Source organism: Brachyistius frenatus, unplaced genomic scaffold (genome assembly GCF_029030835.1).
Source record: "Brachyistius frenatus isolate BFR_SWC_R1_liver_20210118 unplaced genomic scaffold, ASM2903083v1 Contig_198, whole genome shotgun sequence".
NCBI classification, from domain to species: Eukaryota; Metazoa; Chordata; class Actinopteri; family Embiotocidae; genus Brachyistius; species Brachyistius frenatus.
The window spans coordinates 533208-554740 of NW_027210797.1; the positions used below are offsets into that span (position 1 = coordinate 533208).

General features: G+C 41.1%; 1 protein-coding gene across 1 annotated transcript; it reads right to left on the reverse strand.

Annotated features, from left to right (window-relative positions):
- Positions 1 to 331: 331 nt before the first annotated feature.
- On the reverse strand, positions 332 to 19766 carry lhfpl4a (LHFPL tetraspan subfamily member 4a). Its single transcript, XM_069718767.1, has 4 exons — positions 19361 to 19766; positions 7576 to 7812; positions 5020 to 5036; positions 332 to 1157 (listed from the first exon to the last, which is right to left on the reverse strand). The coding sequence occupies exons 1-4, from the start codon at positions 19764 to 19766 to the stop codon at positions 1104 to 1106; spliced, it is 714 nt and encodes a 237-aa protein (XP_069574868.1). The 3' UTR covers positions 332 to 1103.
- Between the last annotated feature and the right edge of the window lie 1767 nt (positions 19767 to 21533).

Genomic DNA, 21533 nt, shown 5'->3' on the forward strand with positions numbered 1-21533 from the left:
GAGGAAAAAGTACATTTTAAAATGTTTTAATTATGGTGGAATTAAATAATAACCACATTCTGGCTTTTTTTTTTTTTTCTCCCCGACCTCCAATTTAAAAATGTTAAAAGACGAGACCAAATTTCAAACGTACGTATCCGAAAGTACTAATCTTTGTCCACGTCCCGTGTGTGGAATCAAAGAAGGGAAGCTGCACGGTGCGCACGTGTTTTGTCTCGATGGAAGTCTGCGCGGCGTCTCGTCCTCTCCACGTGGACTCTTTGAATTTTAGGCGGTGGGGCTGGATCGTGCAGCAGACTGTCTGTCAGACTGAACAGGGTTCTGAGACATTTCTCTGACTCTTAGCTGTTGGACTGAAGGGTCACGCGTCGTTAAATGACGAGTGCAATTCACACTTCTTTTTTTTTTTTTTTACCATGATGTGACGATGCAACAAGTTCACTATTCCAAAGCTGACGGGGACGTTTCACGCTGGGACAACAAAACGATTCAAAATGTGTATTTTCCCCGTTTCCATAAAAACACGACTATTTACGTACAATTTATTTGTGTAATTCCCGGGATCACACCTTGTCATATACAAAGAAAAGTTATAAATTGGCCTGAAAAAAAAGACTGTGGCTGTACAAAAATCTTCTCTTTTTTTAAAATTTATTTTCCTTTTTTTTTTTTATTTTATTTTTTATGTCACAAGTAGCACTCGTGCTACATACGCACTTTATGGTGTGACTTTTAAAACTGGAAATTGCTTTTTCCTGCTCAATAAAAAAAAAGTTTTCCTCAGAATATTATTTTACCGTAAGCATTACCATAATCAGTATCTTCATGATCTTTGTTATAGCGTTATGAGATGTAGCACTGTGTGTGTGTTATGAATGTTTTTTTTTTTCTCCCAGAGTTTGGTAAGGCTGATCGTCACACTTCATCTCAGGGTATTTTTCTCTTTAAACAGTTTTGCCTTTGATTGCACTTCAGTCCTATTGTAGGAACTGCTGGGCTTTGGTCTCCAAGTCCAGATCAAAAGGTTCTACCCTGAAGAGCTCAGGAGAAAAGAACAGGAGGAGCAGGATGGAGGGAGGGAGCTGGCGGAGGAGGTTTGGCTCTCAGTGGAACCTCTGGACTCCAAATCTTGGATCCTTGTTGTCCCGGATTTCAATCTGGAAGAGAAACAGACGGCGACAATGTGAGGACCGCTGCGGTAATTAGATCTGAGAGGGATAAAAATGACGTGCAACGGGAGAGAGAAGAGGGGGACAACACGGGATGTAGGACAAGGACTCCTTCATGCTCTGTGTGCTTTAAACTGCGCTGAACTCTTGAGTCCTGTTCAAGTACCCTCTTCTGCAGCCGCCTGTGTTTGAGAAAAGACCTTTTGACAACACAAAACAAGTCTACGCTCATCCTGCCGGGAACGTTTCCAGGAAAAAGAGTCTCCACCCGTGAAGGCTTTTATTTTGAATAAGTGACACATGAAATAACCACACAAAAAAAACACATTTGTGCAGCTTGTCTATAGTCACAAACTCGTGCTCTTGGAAAGGCACTCCCAAGCATGCAGAAACGACGGCTGTGAGCTGTGAGGGACGTGGATTATCGTGTTATTTATCTGTTTAACCCGTCGTGTTATCTGTAATAACGAATCTCTCTAGATTGATGATGACAAATGTGACGCTGACGAACTCGCCGCTACAGACAAGAAATAAGTGCGCTTTTCGACCCTAACCCTGCAAGCTGTTCTGAAAAGGCACGCACACACACACACACACACACACACACACACACACACACACACACACACACACACACACACACACACACACACACACACACACGCGTGCGCGCTAGTGGGCACTGAAACCTCTACGACCCTGGTTTGTAATTTGGCTGAAATGAAACATTCCTGACATACTGTGAAGTCATTTAGAGTTTTCTCTTCAGCGTACATTTTCCACAAATCAAAACTATTTGCCTATTTTCAAGTGTTCCTGTGAGAACTTGCCAGGTGTTTTTTTTTTAATTTTTAATTTTTTTAATTTGACCATGAAAGCCAGTTGTATATTTTGGCAAACCAACTACTTTAATAGATCTTTGCTTTTTCAGCCTCAATATTAGCTTTTCCCCTTGAATGGTTACCTCTTTACTCATAGTGTTCAGTTCAGTCCTTCTTATTTTTACAGATTTAACCGATTCTCTATCAAATTACTCTCAATCAATCTCAATGTCTCAATAAAATACCTTAACGGATATTTCATTCACTTCATCAGTGGTATAGAGCACAAATACATTTTGTCTGAGACTCACAAGGGAGCAAATTCAGCACGGAGACAACCTGACGAGAATTGAAGGGAGTTTACAGCGCATTTCCCTTTGAAAGAGAGAGGACAGGAAGGCCATCAAGTTCTCGGATGTAAAGGATACAAGTGCATGCAAGAATCGCATGCTGGTTTAAAATATCTTTTAAAAACTGCTCGATCTTACTCCATCCATTCCCAGATAAGGACCAAGATGGAACTGAAGGGGAGAAGCAATTTTAACGTAAGATAAATATGGTTTAAAGAAAGTTCAACAAGCATTATTCTAAGCATCTGAAACACACAATAGTGTAAAAGGGCTTTTTTTTTTTTTCTGTGTATATTTTCTGTGTATTATGGCTGATGAATCATCCAACCAGAATTTGAATTAGGGATGCACTGGTTTGTTTTCTTGGTTTTATTTATGGTTACAACGCATCGCTTGTCAGACTTCTATATTAATGTCCGTAAACTGATTCAATGGCAGGACCTGCATCCGCAGCACCGCAGCTCAGACGTGTGCGTTTAAGTGCAACGCCTTATATCTTCCTCCTGCACGTCACGATGCTGCGCTCGTGCTCGAGAGGCGTAATCTCGAAATGTCTACCGGGTAATCTCAATTACCTCTTCCCAAACCCGTGATCAGCCAATTGAGGCCAACTCGTAGTACCGCGGAGCCCGAACCTCCAGACAAATGTGTGTCGGTTTCCTCCAGCGTAAAGTCGGCCAGCTCATTCTTTATTCATAGGAAACCAAGCCAGCTGTGTCACAGCCGGCTTAAAGGGAATGAGAGAAGGGGATTTGATTGGCTGTGATTTAAGTCGGCCGTGACGCAACATTTATTTACATATTCCTCCTACTTCACTCGCGCTGCTGTGTGCCCGAGCTGCCAAAAATACCGAACGCCTTCGCCACGCCCGGTTGCGCTGTTGTCGCGGGTTGCGCCGGACTGAAGTTTGCGAAAAGAAAAATCGATGCGCTCGGGAAAACCTGAATGTCTTATTTGTAGAGGAATTTTGTTCTTCTCTCATTCTGAGTGGAGGGAGGCAAAGCAATCACTCCTGAAAATGCCTGGGTCGTCCGAGGACTTGGTCCCGTCAGGACTGTGCAAGGCCAACTCCACACAGCCAGCCGCGCAAAAACTTTTAACACGATCAATTCTGTGGAATAAAATATGCCTGTTTTGAAATAGCTCCTCGTGTTTCCTCCTGTGGCCATTAGCTGCACAGCGATGCTCACGCTACCTAGTTTGACCTTCTTCCCGTGAGAAACGACATCGAGCTTCCTCGGTGCATTTAGGCTGGTTGGCTGGCTACTTTGACAGTCCTGCGTAAAGGAGCTTGTCGCTGAACGGAGTTTCCCGGCTTTAGTCTGGATTGTCCCGAGGAAGTCTTTCATAAGAAGTGTACATGGTAGTTGCACCGTTGCGTTGGAGAAGTGACAATCAAGGTGCGCTGTAGCACTGCTGCCTGGTTATGTTAACTAGTGCTTGCGTAACTCAGGCCGGCGTGTCTGAGCGAGCCCTTGTGGTATTTGGATGGCATTACCTCGTTCGCGGAATTGTCAAGCAGAGTTAAGCTATTGTGTGAACTTGTAGGAACTGCTTTTAGATCAGAATTAACCTTGTTACTGCCACTGGTGATAGACAGGCTAACTTGTTGTGGCGAGCCTGATGTGGCCGAGCCTTTCCGCGAGCTATGTCTACGGCTTCTATGCCTGCTAAAGGGTGAGAGCAAATTGCCCAGACTTCGCTGCCTGAACCAAATGGATGCTCTCACTGCGCTTTAATGCCAGAAAGGAATCGTGGAAAAGAGCTTGACAGTGGCGGTGGCTTACAGTAAGGATCCCGGGCCGGTCGGCTGCCACCACCACCGCCATGACGGCCGGTCAGCTGCTGTCGGAGGAGCTCAGTGGATGAGCAGTGGCTAACGCGTTATGCCCAGTGTGGACTCTGAATGTTTACGTAAATAGAACAGCAGAGCCACTCCCCAAAACGGTAAAAGCACTGTCCCGCCAGAGAGGATCTCACTAGACTGTGGAGGCCATGTCGCTGGTTTATAGATGCGAGGGTACTCGGCCTTCTTCGGCGGTGAGAGCCCATTCTGCTTGGAGCACGGGCTCTGTTTAGAATAGTGTCCGTTCAGGACATTTGCGCAGCCGCGCCGCACACGTTTTTTAAGCTTTTACAGGCCGGACGTTCCACAACCGTCAGTGAGCCACTGTCCAGCACTGCATCAATCAAACCTAATGGACCTTGTCCTGAGTTGATGCAGTTTCACAGCTTGGGGAGTGGGCTACATCTCCCATAGTGGAACACCGAGCGACGTTAGAAAAAGAACATTGGATTACTTAACCTAATCCGTGGTTCTCTGCTCACAGAGAGAGGTCTTTTACTAACACTTCCCTCCTTGCACCGGCACGAAAAGAAACCTGCCTGAATGAGTTGAGATGGCTAGATTGGCTGTGATAATATGACAGGAACAGAGCCCGAGCACGGCTAAGACCTGCAATGTCACCGAAAGGGTCTGTTCTGTGGATTAGGTTTATTCAGTGGACACGCACGACCTTTCACTAGCACTCTGTGGGATGTTGTATTATTCAAAAAAGGGGTGCTTGAAAACTGCTTTTGTGAGTCTGAATTATGCAATTAACACAACACACATCAATCACAACCTTGAAACCACAGACTCATACCGCAACATTAGAAATAACAACAAAGAGAACTTACCCTTGACACCGCGAACTCTGTGGAAGAAACAAAAGGACAGAGATTACAGTTTTTCATTCATTGTCCCTGAAATTACATTTCATTCAAAGACCCACGTGGCTCATAGAGGAGAGAAATGAGATCTGATCACAAGTGATCACCTGAGACGCATGTGGAGACGCATGACAGGTGTGATCAGACAAGTTCTTATCGTTAAATAAATGTGGACGGAATTTTCATTGTTTCGAAAATCATAAATAAACTGATAAAAAGATTTTGTCAATAATACAGACAGCAGATTTGAGCTGATTAAGCATATTAGTTTATTTAGTTGACTATTAGTGTCATGGGAATTTAATGTGACCTTATTTCCCTTCAAATATGCTGTAGAATATTTTCTGCCAGGCCCAAATGATCCTATAATTCATTTAAATGACTGTTAAAAATGTAAATAGGCTTTACTAATCTCCTATCTATCTATCTATCTATCTATCTATCTATCTATCTATCTATCTATCTATCTATCTATCTATCTATCTATCTATCTATCTATCTATCTATCTATCTATCTATCTATCTATCTATCTATCTATCTATCTATCTATCTATCTATCTATCTATCTATCTATCTATCTATCTATCTATCTATCTATCTATCTATCTATCTATCTATCTATCTATCTATCTATCTATCTATCTATCTATCTATCTATCTATCTATCTATCTATCTATCTATCTATCTATCTATCTATCTATCTATCTATCTATCTATCTATCTATCTATCTATCTATCTATCTATCTATCTATCTATCTATCTATCTATCTATCTATCTATCTATTAAATGCTATACTGCCCCAGGCGGGACACATTAAATACCCAATATAACCTTTAATGGCACATTTAAGTGTAATTGGAAGTATATCTGATTGTTGGTGCATGACACCATCTCATTTTGACTTGCAGATGCAGGCAGACAGAGAAAAAAAGAGTGAGATGAAGAAGCATAGAGGTAAACAAAAAACAAAATTACTAATTGAATTACACTGAGATACTGAACTACGAAAGCCTGAGACATTTACAGACAAACATATTCAGTGAAAGGAAACCACATCTACATCTGCTAATCTGAAATGTAACCATGGAAACTTCCTCCACATACTCAGAGGAATTGGGGGAGTTTTATTCTTTTTTTTTTTCTTAAGGCAGCTCAATTCAGGCTTTACTTCCTCTGCTGATACTGAACACACAGAACACGAGCCAAACGCACAAAAAGTCGTTACAAAAGAAGTTGCCAAATGTCAATGTGAGGGTGAAGTTTGTAAATTGCAGATTATTTATTAAAGTGCAGAATATATGCATTCATTCAGTTCACAACCGGTATAAACCAATTAATCATGCATGTTGCATTATTCAGTTTAGTAGCATGTATTCTTGATTTAGGATGTGTGCACATTTTTCAAAGGTTTAGTAATTTATCTTATTCAGTGACTTTCAGACTAATTTCACTCACTGAATGTGGTTGATGGCCGGAATTTATGTATTTAACTATAAATCTGATTATCCTTTAAAAAACAAAACCTGTCTGAACTCAAATTTAAATCTGGTTCCTGGGTTCAGCTTGATTTTGAGTCATACATTACTAAAGTATTGTACTAAGTACAAGTTTGAGGTATTCCACTTGATAACTTTCTTTTTATGCTACTTTACACTTCCACTCCACTACAATTTAGTAGTTAATATTGCACTTATAATTCCACGACACTCTTTTGACCCCTTTAGCTATAAGTACAATTTTTACTTCCCAATTGATTCATTAAGAACATAATCAGCAGATTAATCCATAAGGAAAATAATCATTATTTGCAGCCCTGTACAGAATAGTTAAATAAACACATCAGTAATAATAATAAATAATACTAAAAGTGCACCTGATGTACTTTGCTTGTTGTGGAGGCTCTTTAGGATAGTCAGGAAAAAAAAAACAAGGGCATGGCATAGGGAAGGGAGAATATGTATTGATGAAGAAAAAGAGTGTAGAATGAAGTCAGTTTAGGCCCATATGTCCACTGAATGTAGAGGGAAATATTTTCTTTAGAGTAGTGGCACAGATACTGGCAGGTTACCTGGAGAGGAATAAACTCATTGACACTTAAGTGCAAAAAGGTAGAATTTCAGGTTTTGCAGGTAGAACGGAACATATTAGCGTAATGCAGATTCCGGCAGCGAGGCAGGAGAACCGGGTTTTGCGTGTCGTGTTCTTACATGAAGCGAATGCGTTTTGCTCAGTTCCGCATTGCCGCATCTGGAGTGTTTGAAACTTCTTTAGGGTGCCGGGAGAGATGGGGAACCTCGTAAAGGAGAACTTTTGGGATATCAGGATGTGTTTCACCAGAGCCGATATCAACACAGCGTGGCAGATGTTGGAGATGGGGATCATGGCGGGTTGTGCTATTTCCCTATGATTTTGGAGTGTGTAATTTTAGGTTAATATTGGGGCTTTAAGGGTTGAGGGATACACATTAATAAACAATGTTCTTCTTCAATTCATTTATTAATAATTTTCAAGTTTCTTACCTTTGTTGTCGGCCTTTAGCTCCTCCTGCCGCGAGTCGCTCTGCCGGTTGCCCAACACGAAGGCCAGAAAGGAGAGGATGAGGGCATTAAGGATGCCGATGATAGCAAGGATGTATGCCCAGCGCACTGAGCAGTTTCCCAAGGTGTACTTCCCTGTGTCCTCGCCGCACATGTCCCGGATCACCTCTGCTTCCCAGCCATATGGGAAGATTATACACCCGAGCACTAGACACACAGCTGGTGAGCAGAAAGATTAAAAAAAAAAAAAAGAAGATGAGCGTAAGGGAGCAGAGAGTAGAAGCAAGGGAAAGACAAATCAATATAGGAAGAGGGTGTCGTGGAAAAAAAACAAGACTGAAAGTCAGGATGAGGGCAGGTGGGGAGAGAAAACTTGTTTAGGTGTAAAATAGCAGGTCAGGCTCAAGGTGACATGAAGTTAATAGGATGAAAGTGAGATAAAAAAAAATAAAAGAAAAAAGGAGGCACATTAGGGAAGACAAAATATATTTTGTTCTCTCTGTGCTGCAAGTCAATTGCCCTGGTATTGCCAGTATCATCACTCTCTTCCCCTCCCTGTTCATCTCTCTATTATTCAGAAAAGCAAAGTCTTTAAAGCGGCAGAGGGAGAAACCTGGAGACAGAGCCAACAAAAAGGAACATTTCCGATTTTTCTTCAGACAATACTGTCAATTTGTCTTACATCGCACTCTACTGGATAATATATTGATCATGCAGGTGTATGTTATGACCAGAAGATTGAACTATTTCAGCTTTGTTGGTGAGAAATATTATTTTGACAGTCAGTTTGACGGATGTGTGTAATTACTAGAATAACCACAAGCCTAAACTCAGAGAAGCCAGTTTAGTGACTGAGTCGTGGAAAAAGAGCCATGTGCACAGGAGGTTGATCGATCCAGGGTGATCTGCCTGCAGCTCCTGGTAGGCTTGCAAGTCCCCGGGGGAGTTCCCCTCTGAATGAACTGCACCTGGCGAAGCTGCCCTCTGAGCCTCAAACCTGCTCACCATTTCTTCCAGGCCACGAACGGTGGAAAGAATTTCCTGATTTGTACAACCTACCAGTTTGAGGCAAGAAAGGATATTGAGCTGACATGTTGGTGCAAATCCTGTCAAACTCTATTTTTATGTTTAGACACACAGACATACTGACTTATTTTGATTTTCTCTTACTCTGAAATAAGTCTGTTCCTCTTTGCAGAGGAGATTACGCATCCCTACGTCATATGAGGACCTTGTTCTTTTTGACTTCGTGTGCAATTGGCATATACATTTCTGTATTTTTAGCTAGAAAAAGATGCCTCTGGGAAATTTGTGCATGCGTATGCTCCCAAAAGGTTTGAGGGATCCCTTGGTGTGTACAGGGTCCAGCTGAGGCCAGGCTGGCCCTAACAGATGGGTCCCTGAATGCCTCATTTACTGGATAACTGCTACTGTTGAGAGGCATATACAGATAAAAGGAAACTCAGCTGATGTGTGTTGGAACATACTGGACTGTAAAGGTTTCGGCTGATGTAAGGACAGTGAAGAAGACGTAATCCTCACGGATGAAGGTGAGCTGCAGGGTTCCTGGGAGGGCGGATGATACACATTTAGCGTAATGCAAAAACAGTGGTGATGCCAAATATTTATCAAGTTTTTTTTAAAATCTTCATTTAAGTTACATATATGAGCTAACACAATTTATTTAAATTAAAAACACAGCCTCAGCTGCAACAATGCAGGAGTTCCTGATTGATGGCAAAGCGACCCTCAGATGGGTGTTCATAGTATATTTGTATTTGTGGTTAAAGTTGTGTATATATACAGACTTTGTGTCTGTTTTTGATGCCGTGTCACCCGAGGGTCCAAAGATAACGACCATCTGACACTGACTTTTGGCCTTGTCCTTGTGTACAGAGACAGCTACGGCTACACTAAATCTTTTAATGATTTTGTGTACCGTAGAGGATAAAATCCCCAAATTCTTCGTAAATTTACATTACAATATTCTTAAATTGTTGCACTACTTGCCCACACAGACTTCCACAGAGGGGTGGACATCTCTGCATCTTCACTACTGAAAGACCTCTTTGGGATGCTCTTTTTTATACCCAATCATATTACTGACCATTTGCCAGTGCTAGATGTTTCACCAGGCGTTTTCTTTTAGTGTCACACAACTTTTCTAGTCTGTTGTTGACCATGTCCCAACTTTTTTTTTTTTTTAAACTTGTTGTTGGCATCAAATTCAAAATGAGCATATATTTTTCATAAAACAATTCAAATTTCTGTTTCGGCATTTGATATGCTGTCTTTGGTCTATTTTCAATTAAATATGGGTTTATATGATTTGCAAATCATAAATTTCACTTTTTATTTACATTTTACACAGCGTCCAAACTTTTTTGGAAACGGGTTTGTAAATAATATAGGAATTACTTCTTTAAATTCCATTACAGAATTATTTCGATAGAGATCTCTGTGATGCAATTTTTACTAAAAATAATGTAATTCATTATTGTTTAAATTGTTAAGATGTTATTAAAAAAAAAAGAAAAAAAAGAGGGTTTTAAAGGTACACTATTAAATGTTCAGTTTCTACGCTATTTGTCCGAACAAGATTGCGGGTAACCTTAAAACAGTGAGTGGGGTTAATTTCTGTTTTGAGGAAAGCCAATGGATTTTTTTTATATTGAATTAAATGCAGTGCTGACACTGTCGTTGTCAACGTCAACATGAATGTTAAATTCACCCACTACAATTACTTTGTCTGTATGAAGCACAAGACCAAATAAAAAGCCAGAATTACGTAATCATGCGTCATTACCGCTGGCGTGAATACGCAACTGCAGTAATTGGAAGTTTACTGCAGTTTATCGATGAGACTGAGCCAAGACCACTTGCGTTCTCTTCTTCCTAGTCGCACCTCTTCTCTCCTCCTGCCCCCCCCCCCCACTAATCATATTCATCCGATCAGGCTTTCTATCTCGGGGTCATACCATTCAAATAAGACGCGCTTTGCTCATTGTCCCTCTTGCTCGTCTCGCAGGCACCCACTACCACCACCCCATCTCCATCTACCACCGGGACTCGGGACTCCCTGCTGGGGCAGGCTCAGACGCCCTCCTGCAGAGCGCTCTGCGAGGATCTGCACTGGCCACAATTGCGCCGTCGACGAAGTCTGAGTCGGCGCCAAAGTTCTCTCTATTCATTGTCACAAGCCCTGTAATAAATCAGAAGTCTCTTCCGGTTGAATAGTTTCAAATGTGATTCAACATCACCTCCTCTGCCCCCAGGACTATGTTGGCAGTCTGCATCAACTACCATGGCCTGATGAGTACCGCAGTTCAGTATCCAGTGTGGATATTGTACTTTTGACGAGTGCGAGTATCACACAAGTAAATGTGTAAATATCCGGCTTCTAACATACACTAGCTGTGTCCACACCTCGAGGCCAGCTACACGCCTCCTTGTTTACACAGCTGCATCTTGAGACACAGCTGGTATACGACCAATCGCACATGCTCTGTCAGTGTACACAGTTATAAATTATAACTCGCAACTCTTCAAATTAAATCCTGGCATCGGCTCGTTTGTTTGCCATGGTTAGGAGCGATGATTCAAATTCAGTCAGCCTCATCTCCGATGCTGTGACATGACTGCATTTATTACAAACAATTGTATCACTAAAAGAGGCAGAGGATAAACTAAACATATGAAACGCTGAGCAGCAGGGATGTAGCCCTTCTGGGGCTCCCTAGTTTTCATTTCTAGAGTAACCAATGGGCTGCCACCTTTATTTTAATCATAAAAATATTATATAATAAGTAGATATTTTTCAACAAGGCGAGGATAAATTTGGGGTCATTCAAGAGATGTTTTCAGTACAACCACCTTTTCAAACAGTCTGCTGGGTTTTTCAAACATTGCTGTTGAATTACCCTTCAGAGGTCAACTATTTCCCGTGTGACCTGAATGTATGCTTGTGCAAGGCTCTGTACTACAGTCCAGTTGTAGATAATTGCGCTGCAAGTTGACCAAAACATACTCCGAGATACACCATTCTTTTTTATTTTTTTGATATTTGTCACCTGCTGGTAATTATTCAAGACAATTGTACGTTTTTTTTTTTTGATCTGCTACCATTGTAATTTCAGGTGAATCCAGAAACAATGTATTAACAGACGCAAGTGTTTTTTGTCGGTCGGCCACAAGTATTGTAATCCCCTACATAGCATTTAATGGGTTGTGATGTCTTTTTCTATATACTTTTTCTGTTTAATGTATGGAGAGATGGCCATTTGGGCCAACTGTCCTCTGGCTTTCTCTTCAGTGGATTTTGTAGGATGAAACAGTGTTGTTCATTTGTAGTCACACGGCTGGCAATACTCTTATCTATTTTTCAAGTCTGTTATCACCAGGTTTCAGTTGCAGCAGTTTTTCTCCTCAACTGGTTGTGGTAATTGGTGACTACAGGAACAGCACCAGTTGTCAGAGATGAGTTGTCTTTCAGGATGGTCCTATTGCTTGTCTGCCTCTTCTCTCCTTTTCACCTTTTCTTATAACTTCAGTGCTGTGTTGCACCTTGTGTGGTAATTCCCTTTAGCCACCTTGACCTGAATACAACTTTATTTATATCCCTAACCAGTTGTCTTCAGAGATACTCAACCTGACCCCAACTACACTTGAACCAGTTCTCTAACAGTAGCCAGTAGCGGGCATGGTGAGTGCAAAGTCAGACCCATAGAGCCACAAAGCGACATTGATGGGAAATCCGCCAGGGTGAAATGAAGCTGAATGAACTTTTAAGCAAACATGATTAAGAATCTAAAAGATGCTTGGTGATATTGGGAATCCCAAGTATGGGGGTGATGGCATGTGTTGATGTCAGCAGAACATATGGACCACAGTTCAACCAATGGGAAAGAAATATTGACACAGAATTTCAGGTGCGTTAGATGTGTCAAATTGTGTGTGAGCGTGTCAGTCAAAAACACACACACACACACACACACAACAACACTATACATTTCATGGATGGTGAGGGGCAAAAAGACAGCAGAGAAAATTATAAAGAAATCATGAGGAGATAAAGGAAGGACGAATGAGGAGGAGGGAGCCTTCTGGATGCAAAGCCAGGCTCACAGAACTAGATGCAGGATAGACAGTAAAAGAGAGTGACAAAGTGGAGAAGGCAATGAGGATGGAGGAATTCAAATCCAAGAAGGAGCAATGGAGGCAAGTGAAGTTGCCATAGCAACTGGCTGGACCTATGAGGCCGGGGTGAGGTGTAGGGAAAGCTGGGGTTCTTCGACCCTGCTCAGATGGTTGGACAGGCATGTTGGTCACCATGTTTTTGTTACATCAATGAGATGAGTCACATGGATGAGTGAGTATCCAAGGAATACACATCAACAGTATACTGTGCATACATATTGTACATACTGATAACCAACGCACGGCAAACAGGCAAGACAAAAACATACACACAGAATGCCAACAGTGGCTGGTGTGCGAGAGAGCCCATAATTGCCAGATACTCACACTCAATTTACGACAATGCACTGGATTTATATCAGGTCTTCGTTAGAATCCCTGACCCGTGGATTCCTGCAGGCACAGTTCTGTCATGTCAAGTCTGCGATGCTGTTATTTTCCATCCTCTGCACTGGCTTCATACCCCAACAAGAGCATTTCTGAAGCAAAGCGTTTCGTCTGCCCTATTTTGTTGACCTGCTCATTTGGGTTTTGTGCTTCTAGAATAGGAAAGTATAGGCTATGTTGTTAAATGGTTTGTTTTTAGTATGTGTTAATTGGGTTTGATGTTATTTCCTACTTTCTCATGCTGTAGCCTCTGGACATACGGTTGACTGTGTTTCAGTTGTTAAGAAAACATGTATCCTCATAATTATTCTATATCTATATTTCACATATAGTGTCTGTTAGCAGGAGGAGAGTGTATTGTGTATTTTTATTGTGGGGATTTGGGAGGGAGGGACATATACTTTAACTCACAAATAAAAGAAGTCTCTAGAGCAGCTTTCTCTCAATTGTGGAATATTGTCAAAATTAGGAACATCCTCGCTCAGAGTAATGCTGAAAAACTCGTCACTGTATTTGTTACCTCAAGGCTCGACTGTTACAATTCCTTATCAGAATGTCCCAAAAAGTTATGCTGGTCTGGGTTGGGAGACCTCCCATGATGCTCCTCTGTTTTCACTCTCCAAGCATTAATATGCTACCATTGTATCTCATTAATTTAGTGTATTTTCTTTCTTTCTGCTTTCTGTGGTTACTGGCCCCGCTATCCTGTCCAGTGTTTACTTTTTGTTGACCGTCTTTGCCGTTCTTTATTTTTTTCTCTGCACTTCCATCACTCCAACTGGTTGAGGCAGATGGCTGCACATCTCTACATCTGGTTATATTGACGTTTTCTTTCCGTTAAAACGGAAATTATGACTTACAACTGTCATTGATGTGGTAATTGTTGAATTGTCGGGTACCTCTCTATGGTGTTGTAAGGTTCTGCCGTTAGGAAGCCTTGAGTTAACTGGGGTAAGGAAAATTGTAGTGCATGTATAGCACGCTACAATACAGCCCAAATCTCCATCTGTTTTTCAGCAAAGTCTTTGCTCATTCTGTGAGCTAAATTAAATCACGGGAGACATCCTTGTAAGTTTGTTCTGCTGGATGATCTTTCCTTCCCTTGTATCTGATAAGCTCAGTCTGAAATTTGTTGTGTGAGTGTGTGTAAATAGAGGAAGTTGAATATGTTTTGACAATCTCTGAGACAGAAATATGTTAACACCAACAAATAGGCCTATTTGGAAATCAATACAACACCAGAAAAAAAAAAAAAAAAAAAAAATCCAAGAACTAGACCCCATAAACTAATCAAATGGGCTGTATTGTTGACTGAATGGGCCAATAGATGGCACTAGGGCAATGTCCTTCATTGTCAAAAGTCTTTTTTTTTTTAATAAACCTTTTTTAATGAAAAATATTTAAAATACATTACAAATACAATTATTTATTAGTTATTGTATTTGTAAACAGCAAGTAGTAGCAAGTAGAAACTTTCCTTGCTGTTTGATTCACACATTTACAGAACATGCATGGGGATATTCAGCCTTATTATTTTTGGAGGGTTTAAGTATGCTGTGGTGTAAAAAAAAAATAACGTTGAGTAGCAAGCGTACTAAAATAACCTATAACATTCTTATAAAGACCGTCTTTATGTAATGTTTGGATTCAGTGGGTCCAGTGAACTGTGAGGAGACAGAGCAGAGCGGCTCGTTCGTGTATCATCATCTACCCTGGAGCAAACACCAGATTAGAATCAACAGTCAGCCTCACAAATGTCTCAGGTCACTTCAGAAAGGGCTCATTAAAGCAAAAATAATTCTAGCCTTTTCAAACAAGATTTTTTTTGCTCAGTTGGCTTCAGCAGCATTGAGCTCGAGCAATACTGTGAGTGGACACTGATGCTGCTTTCCGTTCAGGCATCTAGACAATGTTTGTTTTGTATTGGTCGGAATTATTTTGTCAGAGCTGATTTGTGTTTGGATGTTGTTTCTGCACTGTTGCGGATAATCTTGTAATGGTGTTTCTATTTATCAAGTAATTTATCAAGAAGAGATTTGCCCCTGGGGTAAACTTTGTCTTCGGCCCAACTGCTGTACACACAACAGCAAACAAGTTTCATACAGAATAGGTACATACTGTAATTTCCACATGTAGAAACACAGAGCAATCACAACAAGATTTCATCTCACAACGTCATTACTGACCCACGGTCCAGAAAAGACAAAGCATCAAACAAAATAAATGACATACAAAAGGACAAAAACGAACAAACCCCCGCAATTTCCATTACACTTGACAACCCACACTTGGTTGCTGATTGGTTCACCATTCAGAGTGCCTCAGAACAGGGTTCCAGACTTTAATCAAAGCAAAAAAACTGAAGCTGTGAGCAATAGCAGGCTAGCAGGATCATAAGCCAGAATTGTCACACTGTATTTATGCATGCTTTTTCAACTCAGTTTCAGTTTTTTTTTTATGATTAACACAATCAAAGGCCTTGGAAGCATCAGTAAAAGAGGACTGATACATTTTTGTATGTTTATGTTTTTGCTTAACGCATATAAACACAAGTAAGTGCCTTGTTTAGCCTTATAACCAAACTGCTTAAGTCTCTGCAGACTTAATAAACTTAAAATGAAAACTTTTTTCATCTATCTAGCAGGATTCTTTCTTGGACTTTTGATAGTTACTGGCTAAAGCTATGGGGCATGTAATTATATAGGCTGTCTATGTTTTTTCTTAAATGTGTTCCTAAAAAATGTCCTAGAAAAGTCTGACTTAAATTTATTTACATTTTACACAGCGTTTTTTGGTAAAGGTGTTGCAAAAGCACTAATGTAAAGTATAAAATGTGTAAGTTTATGAATATAAAGAATATGAGTGACTATGTTAATGTGATGAATTCACACGCGCAATATAAGATTACCCATCTATCCATCATCTTCTGCTTATCTGGGGTCGGGTCACGGTGGCAGCAGGCCAAGCAAGCTGACCCAGACTTACCTCTCCCCCGCAACATTTATAAGATAATCGATTCCATGTTAATTTGATGTGAATATGGTGTGTACTGTCTATAAGTGTGATAAAATCAATACGCCATTTTGATTTCACTATTGCAGCTGCATTAGGAAAACTGTGTTAAATGCAGTTACGAGTTTGGTTTTGGCTTCGAAAGAAACCCCGTCAGTTACTTGACCTATCCATCTCTTTGTTAGTCTTCTTTTTACTCACAACTGACTTGCTAAGCTTGCTTAAACAAAAACAAATCACTACCTATAAATTCCACTTAAAAGTTTGTGGCCAAAAGCATAATAACTATGCAAAGAGAAGAGTAGGAAGAGAGTAATATCCTGAAGAATTCTCTTCTTTCAATGAATGCAGGCTAATTAGATACAAACAAATACAGCCTGCTGCAGGCACGGCAGTTTCCCCTCATTTTTCTTGTTTATTTCATTCTCATTACTCGCTCACTAATTTGTGTATTGGGATGAGAACAACAAAGAAAGTAACCTACTGTGTTAATGTAAGCGGTGTGTGTTGCTGCATTGTAAGCACCAGTTTTGGTCTCTCGGGGGATAAATGCTTTATTAAGACTCTTTTCCATTATCAGAAGGAGAGGATTATCCCAGAGCCAATGTAGTGCTTCCTAAAAAAGGAAAACATAGTAATATTGTAACGGCCGGGGAGACATGTTAGTTTTTAATGCCACTGTGTTCATTCTAACTGTCACGGTATTCAGAATAGTTGTTCAGAGAGGATAAAAACCAGCCTACTGTTGTGGTTAGTGAGAGTTTCAATGTGTTATTGAACATTTCCTAATCCTACAAGTTGTGAAGCCTGACAGTCATTTCTGTTACCTATAGCAGAGAGTCAAGAGGGAATGTATTCTTTTACTCTGCTAGTTAAAAAAAAAAAAAAAAGAAGAGCGCGTTAGATTGCTGAGCATGCCGAGCATGAGATGCTCGTTCCGAGAGCTACCTGAAAGAGAGGAATATTTTGTTGTGTTAGGGTTGGCTACGACATGCAGTAGCCTGTGTGTTGTTCACAGATGAAGCTCCAGCAAACCAGGCACGGTCTGGCAGTTTATAGTGGTGGGGAAAAAGTGGGGCGGGATTGACGATGGAGAAAGGAAATGGATTACCAGTTTTGATTAAAAAAAAAAAAAAAAAAATCTCAAATTGGCAATGCATATTTCTTCTCTAGGTTGAATGTAAGTGCTGTCACTGGACTTGGATTCCTGGAATATTCATGCTGAGAATTTACAGACTTAACAACTACATCAGGAAAACAAAGACAACAAGTGAAAAATTTAAAATGAAAGCAATTGGTAGTTGCAGCCCCAACTAGCAATCAAAAGGAAACCCCAGGGCATCTGAGCTCATCATCTGTAACAGCCGTAACTTATATTGTTATCGTTGCTACTAGCTGTATTCACTGTTTCATATAAATGCCATAATTAATATGTAACTTCCTTTTGTTTGTAATTGGGAGAGAATCTTAAATGAATGGGAATGAATTTCTAGTAACTTGATTTAATATCTTTCACTTTGCCTGGTGTCCATCTTTCCAATTCCTTTATCCATCTATCTCTTCCTGTAGGCCCCTCTTTGTTTTCTTGCCTCTCTCCCATAGGATACAGAGAACCAAAAAGTGTAAGAAAAAGATGATTTCTAAAGGGTTGAGTCCACTGCCATCCACACAGCCCCAACTCCGGGTGCCTTGCAGGATGGAGTATTCTAGCCATCAATACTTCCTCTCAGATAATGTCAGTCCTGCCAGACCAATTCATACACCCCCCCCCCACCCCCTTACACATACACACAGACTCCTTCCCTCCCTTCACACACAAACTCACATATCACCTTGTACCTTATCAGTGTAAAAACTGGAGCGATGCTTTATGAAATAATCTTGGAGAATTTAATTCTCAATAAAAGCCAAAAATCCAATCAAACCTCATCTTCAACACAGTGAAACCCATCACCCACTGCTTGCTGCATCTTTAAACACATTTGAGATGAGTTTCATCTAAATCACAACCAGTTAATTAGTGATTCGTGTGATTAGGGATCCACCAGGGAATTCTTTGATGTTGACTGAGCTGGCAGGAGACACTTGTAGGCTCCACCTGAGCTGATTCAATTTGTTCAAAACTCTTGTGATGCGGGAGCCTGGCAATAAACACACTAGTAACCGCTCCTGCATGTGTCTGTTACAGTATATGCATACAGCACTGCTGGGGCTCTAAAGAGGAAGATTATTTGTCCAGGCACAATTGAACTGCATACAAAATTATCAATATTGACAAAAGTAAGAAACTTCATCAGTTTCATCTGTGAAAAAAAAATGACCTGTTTTCTCCATTATTTCCCTCTCAGATCAGCTCAGCTATGTCTATCTGACAGCTTATTCCTCCACCTTATACAGTTAAATGCATAATACAGCCTTGAGTGTGTGCTTGTTCTGGTTTTGTACACATTAATGAATGCATTGAGTGGGGATACCTTACTGGAATGCATGTGCAGATCATGCATAATGTAGGTTAATCTGGTAGACAGATATGGCAACCGAAATAGAAGTTGTGATCTTTGATGCAACACTGCTGAAGTCATTTTATTGTCATAATTCCATACAATTACACAATGACACATTATTTCAACCAGCCTAAAAGAACAGGCAGTGTCAGAACGTTGGCGTTCATGGGGTAGACCCTGTGTCCGCCAACATGGGTTCAAAACTGCTTTATGTTGCAACACAGTGGAGGAATGACTGATGATGTCATTTGTTTTTAGTTTGGTAAAGACATGAAGAAAACTAAACTCTCAAAGGATGCTCCTGAAGTCCTTATTTGGCTATAAGAGTTCGGACTTGGCCTACTTGGATCTGTGGTCCTCGTCAAGAGGAAGATCGCACTTCAGCTCTCTTCTACACTTAATGGAGCCCAAAGGAGACATTAAGATATTAAGCTTGCGCAGCTGACGAGGACCCCGTTCCCCTGGCACAGAATGAGTGTTGAGTCCTGTGGAGGACCTACTCCATGTTGACATTTTAGACAAAAAGACAGAACTGAGGGTAGGTTACTTATGTCCCTATCCTCAAGATGTCCCCCCACCGAAAAGCATTGAAGGATTCTCCCATCACCACCCCCCTCCAAAAAAAAAAACTGAAAAAAAAGCCCTCTAAAAGTGCGTTTAAACCTTACCACAAAGGAGCTGCATCCAGGCGCACGTCTTGTAGACCGTTGCGGTGTTGCAGAAGAAGAAGAGGGCGAAGCAGCCGATGCAACTGAGGATAAGCACCATGGACATCAGCACAAAGAAAGAGGCTGCCTTGAAGGCTCCGGTTGGGATGGAGCCGAAGTCGGAGAAGCTGCCATGGCACAAGAGTTCCCGGTCGGAGTTCCCGTTGCCCACGCAGTAGTGGAACAAGCCAAAGTAGCCGGCTTGGGGTGTATTGACGCTGTCGCCAATCCAATAAGGCTGGATGAAGATCACCACGGTGATGATAGACAAGCAGATGGTAAATATGGCCCACAAGACCCCAATGGCCCTGGAGTTACGCATGTAGTTATCATGGTAGATTTTGGAGGCTTCTTGTGAAGGCAGCATTTTTCTCTCCCACTCCCCCCCAATGCCCCCTACACAGCAGCTGCAACCTGAAACTCCCCCTTTTTCTTGATTCCACTTCTCTATCCACAGGTGCAAAGGGTGAAATAAAATTATATTTGAAAAAGAAAAAAAAGAAAAAAATCCTTCTGCAAACCAATGTCCAAAGGTGTAGTGACTCGCCCCCCTCTCTTCCCGAACCAACCAGCAGATCCAGACAGTCGTCCGTCCACACGTTACTCCTCTCTCTTCTCCTCAAATCGGTCTATCAAGACAGTGGCGGGGCGTAAATTCAACTGAAGGCTGAAGCCTGTCCTCTTCGCGCCTCTCAGCGCGTAAAAAGAGCTGACTGGCAAAGCACACGGTCAAATACGTCGGCAACGGATGGACGGCAAGAGATGCATGAGGAAGACAATCTTCTGCCAACGTCTCACCTCTTCCTAAATAAACGGAACGGTATCCCCCCCCCCCCCTCTGCAGTGCATTCACGCTTCAAAGACGAGATGCCGTAGCTCCGTGAAGTTTATTGAGGTGATGATGAATATTCCACAAATGAACAACGAAGGGAATGGCGCAGCTTTCGACATGCTCTAAATCAATAGTGAAGGTTTGGCAAAAGAGAGGAAAAACAAAACAAAACAAAAAAAAAAAAATCGTTCGTGTCTGCTTGAAAAAATAAATAAATGCATGGCATGGAAATATAAATCAGTCCTTCAACACCACGATGCTGTGACTCTCTTTGTCTCCCTCCCCCCCCCCCCTCTGACACTCTCTGTTTTCCCCTCTCTTTAACTCTCTCTCCATCCTCTTGCTGTGCCCCCCCCCCCCCCCCCCTCTAGCGGGTTGGGAATAGGGGCGCGCGCGCATTTTTGACATTGCATAAATATGAACACCCCTCTCTGCCCGTCACAATCACAGATGCATCACTGATCAAACAATAATAAAGGGCAAAGGACATAAAGACAGCAAGGAGTATGAAAGACAACAAACATTGTGCCTCTGGAGGTTTGCTTCAAGCGAAGCTGGTTTAAAAACACAACAAAACAGGGTCCCACGAACTCCAGATACTTTAAGGTTAAGGATTTGATTTATTAACCCAGTACTATGACTAATATCATGTAATTTACCCCTATTAAAATACGGGATAGTTGTGAACTGTAATAATTGCCAATCTTACCTAAAAAATACACACAGGCTAAATACACTGACTGTAAAGTTAACCCAGTGTTGCATTGTTGCTGTTCTTATCCACACTGCATAGTTTTTTTTTGTCCCCGTCACACAACCTAAAGGACCTTATAGGTAATTTGTCCATATAATTTGATAAGACCCATAGCAGCGTCCCAGTGGCAGGAGATGTGGCCCAGATAAACGGCTGTGCAACAATATAACCCCATTTCCAAAGAAGTTGGGACGCTGTGTAAAATGTAAATAAAAACAGAATGCGATGATTTGCAAATCATGTAAGCCCATATTTGATTTTAACCAGAACAAAAACAACATATCAAAAGTTGAAAGTTATAAATTTAGTTTTATTAAATACAATTTTTTTTTAAAAATGTCATTTTGAATTTGATGCCAGCAAAATGTTTCAAAAAAAGTTGGGACAGGACCAACTAAATAATGGAAATGTTGTAAAATGACAAAGAAGAAACAAGAAAACCATGAGGAATCTTTCACAACTAATTAAGTTAATTGGCAGCAGGTCAGTAACATGATTGGGTATAAAAAGAGCATCCCAGAGAGGCAGAGTCTCCCAGCAGTGGAAAT

Coding starts and splice junctions, on each gene's coding strand:
- lhfpl4a (XM_069718767.1), bottom strand. CDS start 19,766: ATGCTGCCTTCACAAGAAGCCTCCAAAATCTACCATGATAACTACATG. Junction 7,813..19,360: donor CTGGATGCAGCTCCTTTGTG/GTAAGGTTTAAA, acceptor TCTGCTCACCAG/CTGTGTGTCTAGTGCTCGGG.